General features: G+C 38.4%; 1 protein-coding gene across 4 annotated transcripts in view; it reads right to left on the bottom strand.

The window, feature by feature from the left end:
- Positions 1–2,693: 2,693 nt before the first annotated feature.
- The window catches only part of PIGL (phosphatidylinositol glycan anchor biosynthesis class L), a 109,615-nt gene continuing 95,314 nt past the window's right edge, over positions 2,694–16,994 (bottom strand). The window contains exons 5-7 of one of the 4 annotated variants that reach the window (XM_081270958.1): positions 16,702–16,733; positions 14,226–14,359; positions 2,694–7,922 (exon numbers count right to left, since the gene is read on the bottom strand). In XM_081270958.1, coding sequence (XP_081127084.1) covers positions 7,824–7,922; positions 14,226–14,359; positions 16,702–16,733 — 265 coding nt within the window. In that variant the 3' untranslated portion in view covers positions 2,694–7,823. The remainder of the gene's footprint in view (positions 7,923–14,225; positions 14,360–16,701; positions 16,734–16,994) is intronic. The other 3 variants (XM_081270959.1, XM_081270960.1, XM_081270961.1) reach the window with 3 other exon arrangements.

Genomic DNA, 16,994 nt, shown 5'->3' with positions numbered 1-16,994 from the left:
GTGCTTTATCACTGAGCTACATCCTTAGCTGTTTTTGAGACAGGGTCTCTATGTTCCCCAGGCTGGCCTTGAACTTGGGATCTTTTTGCCTCAGCCTCTGGAGTAGCTGGGATTATAGGCGTTCACCATCAAGGCCTTAAACTGTTTTTCTTTGAGGACATTTGTTAAGGATATTAGTACAGCTATTACATGTTACTATATTTTTTTTAAAAAACATTGTCTCGGGCTGGGGATGTGGCTCAAGCGGTAGCGCGCTTGCCTCGCATGCGTGCGGCCCGGGTTCGATCCTCAGCACCACATACCAACAAAGATGTTGTGTCCGCCGAGAACTAAAAAATAAATATTAAAAAAAAAAAAAATTCTCTCTCTCTAAAAAAAAAAAAAAAAAAAAACAACATTGTCTCAGTGGCAGAGAGTTTGCCTACCATCAAGGTTCTAGGTTCACTCCCCAGCACCTCTCCCCCCCCCCAAAAAAAATAAAGCTTCACTGTGAAATCTCCTTTCCTTCACCTTTATGGATTTGCAGCCTGGCTTGGTAAGGTCAATCATATTCCAAGTATGTGTGTGTGTGCATTTAGTCTTCAAAATTTCTTAAATGATATTTTAGTTTTTATAGTGTTTATCCATAAGTTTTATTTCATCTAGAATGTATTTTGGTATATGCTATGATGTTGGGAGTCTTTACTTCTTTCCCAGTGCATGGCCAACCATCTTGATATCATTTTCTCCAATGAATTGAAATGTCATTTTTATCATGTAGTTTTCTCACACAATTTGTTTCTGGATTTTTCTCTTTGATTCAACATCTATTTACTCTTGGGCCTATATTTTACTGTTTTGACTGCAATGGCTTTATATGTTTTAATATATAGAAAGGCAGTCCTCACATTACTGTCCTTTTTATTATTTATATTCTGACTATTCTTGGATGGTTCTTTTTTGAATATATTTTTATTTTATATTAAAATTTATTTCATTTATTTTATGGTACTATGGATCAAACCCAGGACCTTGTGCATAGAAAACTGCTCCAGTTCATATAAAAAAACATGACCAGAGAGGCAAGTGCTCTACAGCTAAGCTATATTCCCATCCCAAAGTAACTTTTTTTTTTTTTTCTTTTTCTTTTTGGTGGTACTTGGGTTGAAACCCAGGACCTTATATTTACCAATGAGGTAAATCTTTAAGTACTGAGGAACCATCAAACTGTTTTACACAGCAGCTGTACCACTTTACATTCCCACCAGCAAGTATGAAGGCTCCAGTTTTTTTTAACATCTTTTTTTTTTTTGGTACCAGGGATTGAACTCAGGGACTGTACCACTGAGTCACATCCCAGCCCTATTATGTTTTTTAATTATCATTATTATTTTTTAGTTACACATGGACATAATACCTTTATTTTATTTTAATGTGGTGCTAAGGATCAAATCTGGTGCCTCACATTTGCAAGGCAAGTGCTCTACCACTTAGCCATAACCCCAGCCCTATTATGTATATTTTATTTACAGACAGGGTCAGAGTTGCTTAGTGCCTCGCTTTTGCTAAGGCTGGCTTTGATCCTCCTGCCTCAGCCTCCTGTCCCACTGGGATTACAGGATTACGCCTGGCTCACATATTCACCAACACTTATTTTCCTTTTAAAATTATATCTTAGTGGGTGTCAAATGGATTCTTATGGAGGTTTTGATTTGTATTCTCTTAGTAACTAGTGATGTTCTTGTGCTTGTTGGGTATCTATATATCTTCTTTGGAGAAATGTAATTCAAGTCCTTTACCTACTTAAAAATTTGTTGTTGTTTAGTTGCAAGGTTGCTTTGCATAATCTGGATACAAGACCTTTGTCAGATAGATGTAAGATTTGAAATATTTTCTCCCATTTCGCTTTCATGATAGTGTCCTTTGATGTACACAAATTTCATTTTTTTTTCTTTTGTTGCTTGTGCTTTTAGTGTTATATTTAGACAGACTTTAGCATGAGCTAAAGTCGACCTTTAGTATTATATTTAGGAAACCACTGTCTATTACAAGGTCAGAAAGATCTATAACTATGTTATCTCTTAAGAGTTGTACAGTTTTAGGGCTGGGGATGTGGCTCAAGAGGTAGCGCGCTCGCCTGGCATGCGTGCGGCCTGGGTTCGATCCTCAGCACCACATACAAACAAAGATGTTGTGTCTGCCGAAAAACTGAAAAAAATAAATATTAAAAATTCTCTCTCTCTCTCTCTCTTTGATAAAAAAAAAAAAACAGTTGTACAGTTTTAATTCTTACACTTAGGCCTTTGTAGTAATTTTTCAAATTGGAAAGTGTTGAGTCTTTAAAGAACTTTCTTTTTCCAGATTGTTTAGGCTTCTGATTCTCTTGGAATTCCATATAAACTTTAGAATCAGCTTGTAAATTTTTGTTAAAAAATGACTGAAATTTTAATAGTAATTGTAAAATTTATATAAATCTTCCTTAGGCTAAGGGTGTAGCTCAGCCTAGCATATGTGAGGCCTTGGGTTGGATCCTCAGGACCACTATAAACAAACAAACTAACCAACCAACCTTGTATTTTTATGCTGAAGTTATTTCTTGATTTAAGTTCTTGACATTCCATTTTCATTTCTGTCAAGTAATAGCCAATATAAGAAATCTAAAATTCTCTCATTTATTATAGACTTTATTAATGTTTCTTGCGTTTCTAACACAGTTGCCTTTTCTTTCTTTTTTTTTTTTTTTTTTTGTGTGTGTGTGTGTGTGTGGTGCTGGGGATGAAGCTAGGGCCTTGTGCATGTAAGGCAAGCACTCTACCAACTGAGCTGTATCCCCAGCCCCCACAGTTGTCTTTTCTAATACTTATACCAGTTTTTTATTTTTCTGTGTCCCTTTATCAGCTTGATCCTTCAAAACATATGGATATTTTTCTTTGAAAAATGAAATAAGCCAACACATGGAAACTCTAATTAAGGAAAAGAGAAAAAAAAAGTATAGTTATTGAGAAAAGAATGGATAAATAGCCATAAAAGTGAAAATTCTACCTTGAGTTAGTTTTAATCTGCTGGATTTTGGTAGGGTCTTCATTATATATATTTTATTTTATTTTTTTCCTCCTATTTTTCTTAGGAGTTGTTATCAGGAATAATGGCTGCATCTTGTCATCTTTCAGCATCTATTAAGTAAACGAATGTAGTTTTTCTTTTTAACTTGCTGATATAATGAATTACTTTAATGGATTTCCCTAAGTAGAACCATTCTTGCATTCCTGGAATAATACCCTACTTGATTGTACAGTAGTGATTCTTTTGTTGCATTGTTGGATTCAATTTGCTAATCTTTTATATTTTTGCATCCATATTCACAATGAAATTGTCAGTTTTCTTTTTTTGTGGTAATTCATGTTTTATCTATGAATTGGAGGAATTGTCTATTTTATCCTTTAAACAGTAGTAAAACCATCTGGGCTAGGAACATCTTATAATTGGTAAGTCTATTACAATTGCCTTCCTAATTTCTCCAGTGGCTGTTGGCTCTGTTCTTTTTTATCTTTTTTTGTTGTTGTTGTTGGTACTGGGGATTGAACTCAGGGGTACTCACTACTGAGCCACATCCCCAGACCTATTTTGTATTTTATTTATTTATTTAAAAACTAGTTTTGTCATAATCTCTTTTTTAAGTACTAGGGAATTGAACTTTGGATGCTCAACTACTGATCCACATCCCCAGCACCCCCCCTTTTTTATTTTGAGACAGTCTCACTAAGCTGCTGAGAGCCTAGCTGAGTTGCTGAGGCTGGCTTTGAACTTGTGATCCTCCTGCCTCAGCCTCCTGAGCTGCTGTGATTTGGGGGTCTGCTAGCATGCCAACTCATATCTATTCTATTGGTGTGTCCGCAGTTTATTTAATGAACCCTTAACTGAGAGACCTCTGAACTGGTTCAATATTTTACTATTAGAAATAGTGTTTTGGGGCTGGGGATGTGGCTCAAGTGGTAGTGCGCTTGCCTAGCATGCGAGAGGCACTGGGTTCGATTCTCAGCACCACATAAAACCCAAATAAAGATATTGTGTCCACCTAAAACTAAAAAATAAATTAAAAAAAAGAGAAATAAATAGTGTTTTTGGGCTGGGGTTGTAGGTCAGTGGTAGAGCATTTGCCTAGCATGTGTGAGGCACTGTGTTCAATCCTCTGCCCCTAAAATAAAGATATTGTGTTCATCTACAATAAAAAAAATATAAAAAAAGAAGTAGCGTTTCAATGTCTATTTTGACATACCTCTTTAGTCATGTGGAGTAAATCTATAGTATAAATTCATGGATATGGTAATGCTGGATCAAAGCGTATGCAATTTTGGGGCTGGGTTTGTGGCTTAGTGGTAGAGTGCTTGCCTAGCACTGGATTCGAGCCTCAGCACCACATAAAAATAAAGATACTGTGTCTATCTACAACTAAAAATATTTTTTAAAAAAAGTGCATATTGTCCTCCATAATTTTATACGTCCACCAGCAATGTAAAAACAGCTAGCTTTTCTTTAATTAATCGGATTTTTTATGTGTGACATTATACTGGCTATACAAATTATTTTGGCTTCACATTGTATCAAAAGTATTTCTCTTGGGGCTGGGGTTGTGGCTCAGCTGTAGAGCGCTCACCTAGCACGTGTGAGGCCCTGGGTTTGATCCTCAGCACCACATAAAAATAAATAAAAATAAAGATATTTTTAAAAAAAGTATTTCTCACATCAAAACTATTCATAGGGCTGGGTGTGGTGGCACATGCCTATAATCCCAGCGGCTTGGGAGTCTAAGGCAGAAGGATTGTTAATTCAAATCAGCTTCAGGAACTTATTGAGGTCTTAAATCACTCAGTAAGACCCCTGTCTCTACATAAAATATAAAAAAGTGGGGCTGGGATTGTGGCTCAGTGGTAGAGCACTTGCCTAGCATGTGTGAGGCATTGGGTTCAATCCTCAACACCATATAAAAATAAATTAATTAATAAAATAAAGGTATATTAAAAATAAAAGGTCCATCAACATCTAAAGAAAAAAAAAGGTGGGAGGCTGTGGATGTGGCTCACTAGTTAAGTACCACTGGGTTCATTCCCTGGTATGCCCCACACCTCCCCCAAAAACCCTATTCATAGAAGGTGCGGTGGCACACACCTGTAATCCAAGCAATTTGGAAGACTGAAGCAATTTGAGGCTAGCCTCCAGCAACTTAGGGATACCCTTTCTCAAAATAAAAAATAACAAGGGCTGGGGATCTTCCAAAACAAAACAATACTTATTCATAAACAACCATACATCTTTTATAACTGTAAATGTCCACTGTTGAAAGACAACCTTCCTAGTTAGTATTTACCTATGGATTTAGATATCAAATATGTATCTACGTATATATTTGCATGTTATATATTTGTATATTCATTTAATAAAAAAGAGATTCCTAACTTGCTTTAAAAATTTTAATATATTATGAACATTTTCTTTGTTATAAAACTATTACATCACTGGATTTTCCCAGTACTGCTATTGTAAGTAATAGTATGATGATCTTTGTGTGTGTCATTTTCACTTTCTAAGTATTTCCTTGGATCAGAAAGGAAAAACTAGTTTAGTGTTTGTCTTCCTAGTAGCAAGACAGAGGTCACCCACTGCCACCACATTCCAGCCAATGTTAGTAGCTTGCTTTTGGTCATACTTTTATGTGGAAGATTTTAGGACATATTGACAAATTTTCAATGGACAAATCACACAACCAGATTTGCTTTTTCAATTTCAGCTTCAGGGCCTAATAGTTCTGTCAGTCTCATGTGGTCTTAGGAGGCATATAAAATAATGGTGACGGGCTGGGGATGTGGCTCAAGCGGTAGCGCGCTCGCCTGGCATGCGTGCGGCCCGGGTTTGATCCTCAGCACCACATACCAACAAACATGTTGTGTCCGCCGAGAACTAAAAAAATAAATATTAAAAATTCTCTCTCTCTCTCTCTCTCTCTCTCCTCTCTCACTCTCTCTTTAAAAAAAAAAATAATGGTGACATTGAGTAAAGTGGTACAAGTTGGGTGGAGAGTCTAAACAAGCAGATCTCCAACCTGTTGCTATGAAGGAAGCAATTCCCCGGTTTTATGTTGCAGGTAGGGGATACTCACTGGGCAGGCAAAGCACACCAGGATCTTTTGTCTAGGACTTTTATGTATGTTAGTCCTTATGCTTAATGCCTACTTGATTATTTCTCAGAAAAACAACAGCAGCTAATCTTTCCTGGCACCGAGAGCTAGATTCTTTGTTATGTACCCTAAGACATCCTTTTGTTCCGTTCTCTGAAGTTAAACCATTATTCTTCCCCATTTTGCAGATGAGAGAATTGAGATAGAGAATCTCGTGTCTTGTCATAAGTATGTTGCTTGTCTTCTGGCTTCAAACCTAGAGTCACTTGTCTCTCTCTTCACAACTAAGCTTCCCTGTCTCAAGCCACTTTTCTGGACCATGAGTTGGACTTTGCCTATAGCTTACAAGCCAATCCTCTCAGAAAGTTTTAATTTGTTGAACCATTTAAAGACATCAGGTTCTTAAGTTTTTTTTTTTTTTGTTTTTTTTTAAGTTCCAGATTTATCTTCCTATTTCCTACTTCTCCCAAGACTAAGCTGAGATATTCAGTTATAAGCTGTTTGAGAGTCAGGCTCAGGCAGTCTGTTCTGCATACAACAGAGCCCATCACTGTGAAGGACACTTGGGTGCATCAATCCATGATTGTCATGTTAAATAGAGGATGATTTCTCCAGCTCCGATAAAAAGGTAAACCAGCCAGAAAAAAATTTAGGGAATTATGGTTGAACTAATTCAACAGACTGTAATATTTGTGTGTGTGTGTGTGTGTGTGTGTGTGTGTGTGTGTGTGTGCGCGCGCGCGCGCATACTATTCTTTTTTGGTACTGGGAATTGAACCCAGGGGTACTTTACTACTGAGCTACATCCTCAGTTCTTTTTTATATTTTTGAGATAGAGTCTTGTTAAGTTGCTGAGGCTGACCTTGAACTTGGGATCCTCCTGCCTCAGCCTCCCAAATTGCTGGGATTATAGGTGTGCATCACTGCACCTGGCTCATGTATTTTCAGTAAATCTATGATTTGGACATGTCTCCTGGTATCCATGTGTTGGACATATGGTCCCCAATGCATCAGTGTTAAGAGGTAGGGTCTTTGGGAGAGGACTGGGTCATTTACAGATTAATGAATTATCATGGGAGTAGCTTTGTTATAGAAATAAGTACTTTGGCTCACTTGCTCTATCTTGCCATGTGATGCCCGCTGCCTTATTATGATGCAGGAAGCTCTTCATTAAATGTCAAGCAGAAGCCTATGTCTTGCTCCCAGCTTCCAGAATCAAGAGTTAAATAAACCTCAGTTCTTTATAAATTACTCAATCTGTGGTATTCAGTTATACCAACCCAAAACTAAGACAGCCTACTTCAGAAGCAATTAAAGATCCTACCTGTAAGTGTTTTTAGTACATTCTGCATTCATTTGTGATAACAGCAATTTGTCTGGGCTCTGTGCTAGGTGTTTGACATACGCTTTGTCATTATGCAAATTATTTTTTCACAAGAATTTGAATTATCCTTGGGTTGGTTTGTTTTCAGTTCTTCATTCCACCCTGCCCCCCTCACCAGAGGAAGAAGCCAGAGTTTGGGTAGCCCATTGGCCAACAGGGTCCCCTTTGCAGAGGCACTCAGCTGGGAACTCCTTTGACTCAGGAAGATAAGCCATCTCCAGGCAGGCCCCTTGTCTTCCTGGTCTACTTTTCTCCTTTGTTCCTTAGATCTGAAAACTCTTCAAAGCCTCAGAGGAAGTGCAGTGAGTTGATTCTCATGTACCTGGAGAAGAGAATATAGAGGCGGCGGAACCAGAGGAGTTGGCTTCCATGGCAGTACATGGCTCTCTAGAAGAATCAAAGGGGACCAGTTAGGTACATTTGATCTGGAGCTATTTCTATTACTTTCAGAGTTGTTTCCTCATCTGAAATCCCTCCTCCCACTAATATACTTTGTGCTATAGCATTATTTGGTTTCGTTCTATAGCCCATGAACCTCTCTGGATTGACCTTCCCTTCTCATCTCCTACTTACTTCATTGTGATTAAAGCAGATGATGCTAAGGGTAGCTAAAGCATTTACTATTGGTACAACAGTCTACAATCATCATCTCAATGTGAATAACCGTGTTATTCTAATAATAGTATGTACTATTATTATTGCTTTTTTTCCCCCCAGTAAGTAGATGAGGACACTCATTAATCTCAAATAGCTAGTAGGTAGCAGAGCTGAGATTCAAACCCAGAGCCATCTGATGGACTCTACAGCCTCATTTTGCTCTGCTACCTTACCTATACAACACAAACAAAGGTGTCCGAGGGGAAGCAGGCTAGAATACTATGCCCAGACTTCTCTGAATTAGGTAAACTGGAAGACATAATCACTATTGGGAAAAAAAAAAAAAAGGAAGGTACACAGGTATGGGTTAGTCTTCCCACCTAACAGAGGAAATGTATATTTTCTTGTTATTTGGACCTAGTACAGTTCCATTTTTAAACAGATCATGGTAACTGGTTTAACTATGTAGGACATATATATAAAAAATTGCTATTGTTCTCTAAGTACCATAACTTAACTAAGGTAATATTATTGCAAACCTTTATGTAATCCTTAATGTAAATGTAAATATTTATTGTCAGAATATATGTGGTTTTAGAGCTGTAAACATACTTGTGATAATCATGATTTGGATGGTAAAGGGAATCGGAATAGAACTATCTCACTATACAATCTAGGCAAAATGTTACATAGTATTTTTTCCACAGCAAACACAATGAAAATTATAAGTGAAATTTACTATCAGAAAACAAAAAGGAGGGGCTGGGGATGTGGCTCAAGTGGTAGCGCACTCGCCTAGCATGCGTGAGGCACTGGGTTCAATTCTTAGCACCACATAAATGTAAAATAAAGATATTGTGTCCACCTAAAAAAACTAAAAAAAAAAAAAAATTAAAAAAAAGAAAACAAAAAGGACACATGAACTCAAGAGAATAATGTTAACATTTTGAAAACCATAATAAAAATAAAATGTTTATTTATTTATTTAAAAAATATTTTTTTAGTTGTCAATGGACCTTTATTTTATTTACATGTGGTGCTGAGAATCAAAATGTTTACAAAAACACTGGGAGAGGGCTGGGGATGTGGTCAGGTGGTAACGCACTCGCCTGGCATGCGCAGGGTGCTGGGTTTGATCCTCATAAAATAAAATAGGGATGTTGTGTCTACCGAAAACTGAAAAATAAAAATATTTTAAAAAAATCTCTCTCTCTCTCTAAAAAAAAAAAACCAAAAACAAAAACATTGGGAGAAAGGATGACCGACCGGATGACCTTTGTAGTCCAAACCATACTTGATCTGTCAGCTTGGAACAGATTCTAAGTTAAAAGGGTTTCCCACAGTATAGTGCCCAAGTGCTTAAATCTTTCAATGATTTTTAACACTCCTTCAATAAGATGGGCACTTACAAAAATTATTTATTGTCGGTGCTGAGAGCCATTGCCAAGTAGGAATGACGCATCGAAATTTCCTTGTCAGCATACCCCATGTTGCTTAGAGGAAGGACTCATGGAAATGGACATTTGCAGTGACATTGCATGTATGTTTGAGAAAGGTGACCCTGCTCAAGGACCAGGGTGGATCCGGGTTTAAGGAGGATCCTACTGGATTAGGGCGGATCAGGTTTTAGGGAGTATCCTGCTCCTTGGGTTTAGGGCGTTCCGGTTTAGAACAATCTGGGTTTAGGGCCTTCCAAGTTTAAGGTTATTCCTACTGGGAATAGGGCGTATCCTGCTGCCTGCATTCCTGTTGAGTTCTCATGGAATTCAGAAAGTATTTGGGATTCAAAGCCTGGTGGAGTATGTGAATTTTGTGGCAGAACGTGAATTTCCCCAGAACGTGTTTGTAGAGGGCCGGTGTGAGTTTGGGAATAAAGAATTGCTGTTTGAATCTACAAAGCTGTGAGTGGCTCATGATTCTGTGCCCAGCCAGACTGCGGCAGTCGGGGCTGGGGTTGTGGCTCAGTGATAGAGCACTTGCCTGGCATGTGTGAGGCCCTGGGTTCAATCTTTAGCACCACATATAAAGTAAAAGTCCATTGACCACTAAAAATATAATAATAATAAAAAATTATTCATTGTTTTTTAACAACTGTATTTTTTATTTTTCTTTTTTTGGGCACTGGGAATTGAACTCAGGGGTCCCTGACCACTGAGCCACATCCTAAGCCCTATTTTGTATTTTATTTAGAGACAGGGTCTTACTGAGTTGCTTAGTGCCTGGCTTTGAACTCATGATCTTCTTGCCTCAGCCTCCTGAGCTGCTGGGATTACAGGCATGCACCACCATGCCCAGCTACCAAGTGTATTTTTTAAATTATTGTTTTTGCTCAAAAGTTAGAAGGAATAGTCCCATAAAAATCAAAATCGGGTATAAAGTTTTGTGTTTCTGCTTTCGGAGCATTTTCACTAAATATTCTTCAAAATAAGGCTGGCTTACTATTTCATTCACCTGCTGAATATTGTTCCTATTTTAGCTACTCTAAATTATACTATGAGGAGCTGGGGTTGTGGTTCAGCGGTAGAGTGCTCACCTAGCATGTGCAAGGCCTTGGGTTCAATCCTCAGCACCACATATAAATAAATAAAATAAAGGTATCGTGTCTAACTACAAAAAAAAAAAACATTTAAAAATTATACTAATGAAAGCTGTGGTTATAGCTCAGTGGTAGAGTGCTTGCCTAGCACATGTGAGGTACTGGGTTCGATCCTCAGCACCACATAAAAATGAATAAATAAAATAAAGGTATTGTGTCCATGTACAACTAAAAAAAAGTTTTAAAAAATTATACTAATGATAACATTGCATATAAGTTCCTGGACACATCTTTGTTTGTTTCCTTAGGATAAAATTCAAAAAGTATAAATTATTGGATGAGAGTTTCTATAAATAGTATAATTAGTTATATTTTAAAAGAAAAAGATAAAATTCACATTAAATTCCAACACCTAGATACTCTATAAATCTGTTCTGTAACCTGTTGGTTTTTGCTTAATGTATCAAAAACATGCAAAGGTAAGAACAATTTCTGAAACCCCTTCTGACATTCATTACTTTTGCTTCCTTGAAGGCTGTAACAATTTATAAACCCATTTCATTTAAAGCTTCAGTAATGATCTTTTCCACTTTGCTAGCAAATAAGTTCAAATAAGTTACTTGTTCTTTCTTTTCCACTCCTCCCCTTCTTTTCTCCCTCTCTTCCCCCTTCTCCCTTTTCTTTCTTTCTCCTTCCCTCTCTTTTTCTTTCCTTCACTGGGGATTGAAGTCAGGGTGTTCTACCTCTGAGCTAAACCCCCAACCCTTTTTTTAAAAATATTTTATTTACATTTTAGTTTTTGGCAGAGACAACATCTTTGTTTGTATGTGGTGCTGAGGATCGAACCCGGGCCGCACCCATGACAGGGGAGCGCGCTACTGCGTTACCACTTGAGCCACATCCCCAGCCCCCCCCCCCCTTTTTGTTTTTTAATTTTGATACAGGGTCTCAGTAAATTCCTAAGGTTGACCTCGAATTTGTGATCCTTCTGCCCTTGGTCTTCAGGTTGCTAGGATTACAGGCATGTGACACTGTACCTGGCTTTTTCATTTTCTTATTCTCAAAATACTTTGGCTGTTCTTACTTGGTCAAGATGTGACAAATTTATGCTTCCTGTTCCATATTGTAGTCATGGTAGAAAAATATAAAGAGGATTAAAAAAAAGATGCAGATGGGTCAAAACTAAAACCAACAGTATCATGAACCTACAAAATATAAACAAGTATGAGTGGTTGAAGTGGAGGGCTCACTGACTGAAGGCCCAGGAAGATTGGGGGCATTGTGGGTTCTGCTAGACTGGGGACCCAAACTTGAAGCTGTGAGTCAGGGAGATTGAGGCAAAACTACCTTTGTTTCAGGTTTCACACTACAGAAAAATTATCCTTCTAGTGATGTATTTAATGCCACATTTTCTTATTTTATGCTTTGATAAAAGCATAAAATAATTGATCACAAAACTCATTGATCACAAAACAGTTACATTAAAAAATCAACAACAAAGCAATATTCTCATTATTTGTGGCCATTCTATAAAGTCACTAGAACACTGAATTAGTGAATACTGGACTACTGCTCATTCCTGTGAGCCTCTGGTCACATTTTCATTAACACATCAATATATAACATTGTTTTATGTGTGTTCCTGTTTAAAGAGAAATTATTTAATATATACTTTGCTGATTGATTTACACTGAACTAGTGCCAATTGCACTAGAACTCATGTTTGTGATGAAGCTTATCTAATATATCTGTTTTTTCCATAAGGCCTATCATAGCCTATTTTGTTTAAGGACACTGGACAGCTTCAGCCTTGTATTTCAGACTTTAAATAAAAAAACAAACAAACAAAAAACTGAGCTGCATCCCCAGCCCTTAGAGAGAAGGTTTTGCTAAGTTGCCCAGCTGGCCTTGGAAGTTGTGATCCTCCTGAATGTGCACCACTGCGCCTGGCTACTTCAGTAATTTTAAACAGTAAAATCAACAAAAATCATAAAATAAAAAAATGTGGCATTAAATACATCACTAAAAGGATACTTTTTCTGTAGTATGAGACTGAAACAAGGTAGTTTTGCCTCAATCTTCCTGGAAACATGCATGTGTGGCTCAAAATTTTCACTGCTTTTTAAATGACTATGTCAGTGCTCACAAAAGCAAAAAATAAGAAATAAGAATTGTAGTAGAAGTAATCATTGTTAACATGTTGGGCTATATGCTTGTATTATTTGAGATCACACTAGAATTGATTTTGGAGTTACAGATAAATTTTTGTAAGTAGGCAAAAATGGAACTGCAAATAATAAAAATTGAAAAACACATCTGCAAACTCTAACATACATCCCTGAAACCTCATGGATTTAAAAGAAACTCACAATGGAAACTTAAAGGATTACATTAAAGGAAATTAATAGTATTAAAAAAAATTAAAAATTTTTTTTTTAGTTGTAGATGGACACAATATTTTTATTTATTTGTTTTTATGTGGTGCTGAGGGTGGAACCCAGGGCCTCACGTGGTGAGGCAAGCACTCTACTACTGAGCTACAACCCCAGCCCTAAAGTATAGTTTTTTTAAAAGATTGAAAATAAAAAGAAGCCTAACCTTTCAAAAAAAAAAAAAAAACCCAGAATAAAACATGAATAGAGTAGGACAGAAATAATAACAAAAAAATTAATGAACTATTAAAGCAACAAGAGAGGATTAATATTTCTGCTCAACATACATTCTAAGCATCTAGCAAAGTGCCTTTTAGTAGGAATAAATGCTTATTGTGGAAAATTGAGAAAATAAGGCTACCTGTGTCTCTGAGGTGGACTTAAGTCTTCTACAGATTGCACCTGGAGACAAATTGGAGCTCGTCTCATCTCCTCATCTCTAATGATTCTGACAATCACCTGCCCCACTGACAGCTAAACTTTCACTAGGAGGGCATGGGTGGGTCTGGCTCTTCCTCAGTTGGCAAATGGGCTTTCGGTTGTCTGCCCCACTGGCTCTTTACAGAGGATCCTGGCAGGTCTGAATTCCTTTTAGACTCAAGCTAGGAGCACTGGAAACTGGAAAATCTGAAATGTCTAATGATCAGGAATTCATGACATATTTATGGTATATCCATACAAATGAATTATAGGTAGGCATTACAGTTGGAACACTTAGTGACATAGGAGAAAATATTCATAATATTTTGTTAAAGAAAGCAGATTTTAAACAGTAAACAAAGTGTGATCCCATTATATAATAGTAGTATGTATCCCAACATGTTAATGATGATTACTTTTGAGTGGTGGGACTGTGGATAATTTTTATTTCTTACTTTTATTTTCTTAATTCTACAAGGAGTATTTGTATTTTAGGTTCTTTGTTGTTTTATTGTAATCAGGAAAAAAGTTCGAAGTCATTGAAAATTTCTGCCTTCCAAGGTCTAGCTGGCTTAGTAGTAAAACTCAGGGGGAGATGCTAAGCCGCTGTGAAAGCACTATGGGAATTGTCTCTGCAGAGCAGAATTTTGAGAAGCCAAGAGGCCTGGCCCAGATCTAAGGTGTCCAGGAATTTGCAATCCTCACCTTTGCCTGTGCCACTTCTTCGCTGGTGAGCACGAAGAGGATGTCCTGAGTATGCAGCAGAGACCAGAGCAGGTCCAGGAGGAAGAGATACTTGCGCAGCACATTCACAGACTGAAGTGTGAGCACAGAACACCCTGATGGGGAGGGGATGGGGAAAAGTAAAGAGCCTTGTTGCTCTCAGTCAGATTTTCCCCCGAAAACTCCCACCACCTCTATGGCTTAGGGCAGGGCTGGAGTTGCCAGGTGTCTTCACAGCACCAAAGCTGCTCTTTGCCCATTATTCCTCAGAGAGGAAAAGTGAAAAGGCCACAGGAGACCTGGCTGGCTACCCTCTACCTCACTCTGTGTCTTATTGAGAAGAGATGGACAGCTAGAGATCAGGATCTGGCTACCTCAAGGCCTAGGGAAACAGGAATTTCTATACTGGGGAGCTAGAGACATATTTCTAGCTCTGTTGCTCAAGAACTTGGGAAAGCCCCTTAACTGCTCTGAATCTCAATCTTCCTCCCTCTCTCTTTCCCTTCCCAGCCTGCTTTTGATCTTCTGGTCTCAAGTGTCTTCCAGCTTTAGGCTCCCAATTAGCTGGGACTAAGATGCCACTGAATCTGGCTTTTTTTTTTTTCTTTTAAATATTTTTTTGAGTTGCAGATGGACAGAATATATTTATTTATTTATTTTTATGTGGTGTTGAGGATGGAACCCAGTGCCTCATATGTGCAAGGCAGGTGCTCTGCTACTGAGCTACAGCCCCAGCCCTGAATCTGGCTTTTGTGTGTGTGTGTGTGTGTGGGAGGGAGGGTACTGGGAATTGAACACAGGGATGCTCTTTCACTGAGTTCCATGCCAGCTCTTTTTATTTTGTTTTGAGACAGGATCTAAGTTGCTGAGGCTGGCCTTGAACTTGTGATCCTCTTGCCTCAGCCTCCTAGGTGGCTGGAATTATAGGTGTGCACCACTGTACCTGGCTGCATTGGCTCTGTATAGCCAGTGTGGGACCTACCCTTCTCGTAGGATTGATATAAAAATAAAATGAATTATAGTCATGTTCCAAAGACTTCACAGTTTGGTAAGCTAAGTAAAGCCATCTGGAAAGGGCACATGCTACTTAGGTCTCACTGATTCAATTTTTTTTTTTTTTTTGGGTACCAGGGATTGAACCCAAGGCCACTCAACCACTGAGCTACATCCCTAGACCTTTTTTTTTTAAACATTTTTTAGTTGCAGATGGACACACAATATCTTTGTTTATTAATTTATTTTTTTATGTGGTGCTGAGGATGGAACCAGTGCCTTACTCATGCTAGGAAAGCACTCTGCCACTGAGGTACGGCCCTAGCCCATCCCCAGACCTTTTTACTTTTTATTTTGAGTCAGGGTCTTACCAAGTTGCTTACAGCCTCACTAAGTTGCTAAGGCTGGCTTCAAACATGCAATCCTTCTTCCTCAGCCTCCTGAGTCAGGGATTAGGAGTGCAACACCATGCCCAGCCTCATTGATTCAACTTTCATATTCTCCTGTGAGGCAGGACAAACCTGAAACTGGCTCAGAAGGTTAAACAGGAGTGTCATGTGGAAGTGATCAAGTGGGGTCAAATACCTTCCTGTGGGCTAGGAAGAGTTTCTCTTTCAAGCAGTTTACTCTATGAGGCACCTGTCAGGCACTTACATCTTGGTTAACTAATGGGAGCTAGAATTTGAGTTTGGATAAACAGATTGCAGAATACCAGAAGTGGAAAAGACCTACCCTGTGAGAAAACTAGACAGGTGAGGAGACAAATATGGTCTTTCTGCACATCCAGAATCTGCTGACAGGGCACTTGCCAATGATACAACCTGAGAGATCTGAGTCAGGAAGTATGCCTTTGCTCTGCTGAGAGCAGCCTCTGTGTACAATCGTCTCTCAACTTCAGGGAAATTTGTTCTAGGACCCGCACAGATACCATGATGCTCCAGTCTCATAGAAAATGACAGAGTAGCTGGGCATGGTGCACACAACTGTAATCCCGGTGACTTGGGAGGCTGGGACAGGAGGATCGCAAGTTCAAAGCCAACTTTTAAAACTTAGCAAGGCCCTAAGCAACTTAGTGAGACCCTGTCTCAAAGTAAAAAATAAAAAATATCTGGGGATGTGGCTCAGTGGTTAAGTCCCCTGAGTTCAATCCCTGCTACAAAAGAGAGAGAGAGAAAAAAGGAAATGACAAGACTATTTGCATGAAATCTATGCATATCTTCCCTGTATACTTTAAAACATCTCACCTTATAATACCTAGTACAATGTAAATGCTATGTAAATAGTTGTTACACTTATATTCAGTACAAACAGCATCCCTTCAACCCAAGTAATTTTGATATATGGTTGTTAAATACATGGATATGGAACTTGAGGAATTTGGCTGACAGTATTCGCAAATTTCCCTCTGGTAAATCTTCTGGAGGGATAGCTTCTAGTGACTTTCTGGAATAGGAACAGGTCTTACCTTTAGGGAACTTCCCTTCGGAGTGCAGGGCCCTGGAAGAGGGAAGGACAAGGGTGAGAGAAGGTGAGAATCGCATAGTCCTTTGTACTAACGTGAGGGGACTTCTGAGGAAGGGTGACAGGGCCCATGGTCCCCTTACATAGGTTCCCAGGTGGTTTCTTTTGCATAAATCATCAAATTTCTGGGATTCCATACCTCTGGCTTACAGTTGAAGGGACCAGGGTAGGCACTTCACCCAAGGACAACTAATCTAGAGGCGGGTCTATATGACCCTGTCAAGCTTTGCCTGAGAT

The sequence above is a fragment of the Spermophilus citellus genome, assembly GCF_964194105.1.
Source record: "Spermophilus citellus genome assembly, chromosome: 17".
Lineage (NCBI taxonomy): Eukaryota > Metazoa > Chordata > Mammalia > Rodentia > Sciuridae > Spermophilus > Spermophilus citellus.
Note: the sequence above shows the minus strand (reverse complement) of the source record. Positions and strands in the feature narration are given on the sequence as shown.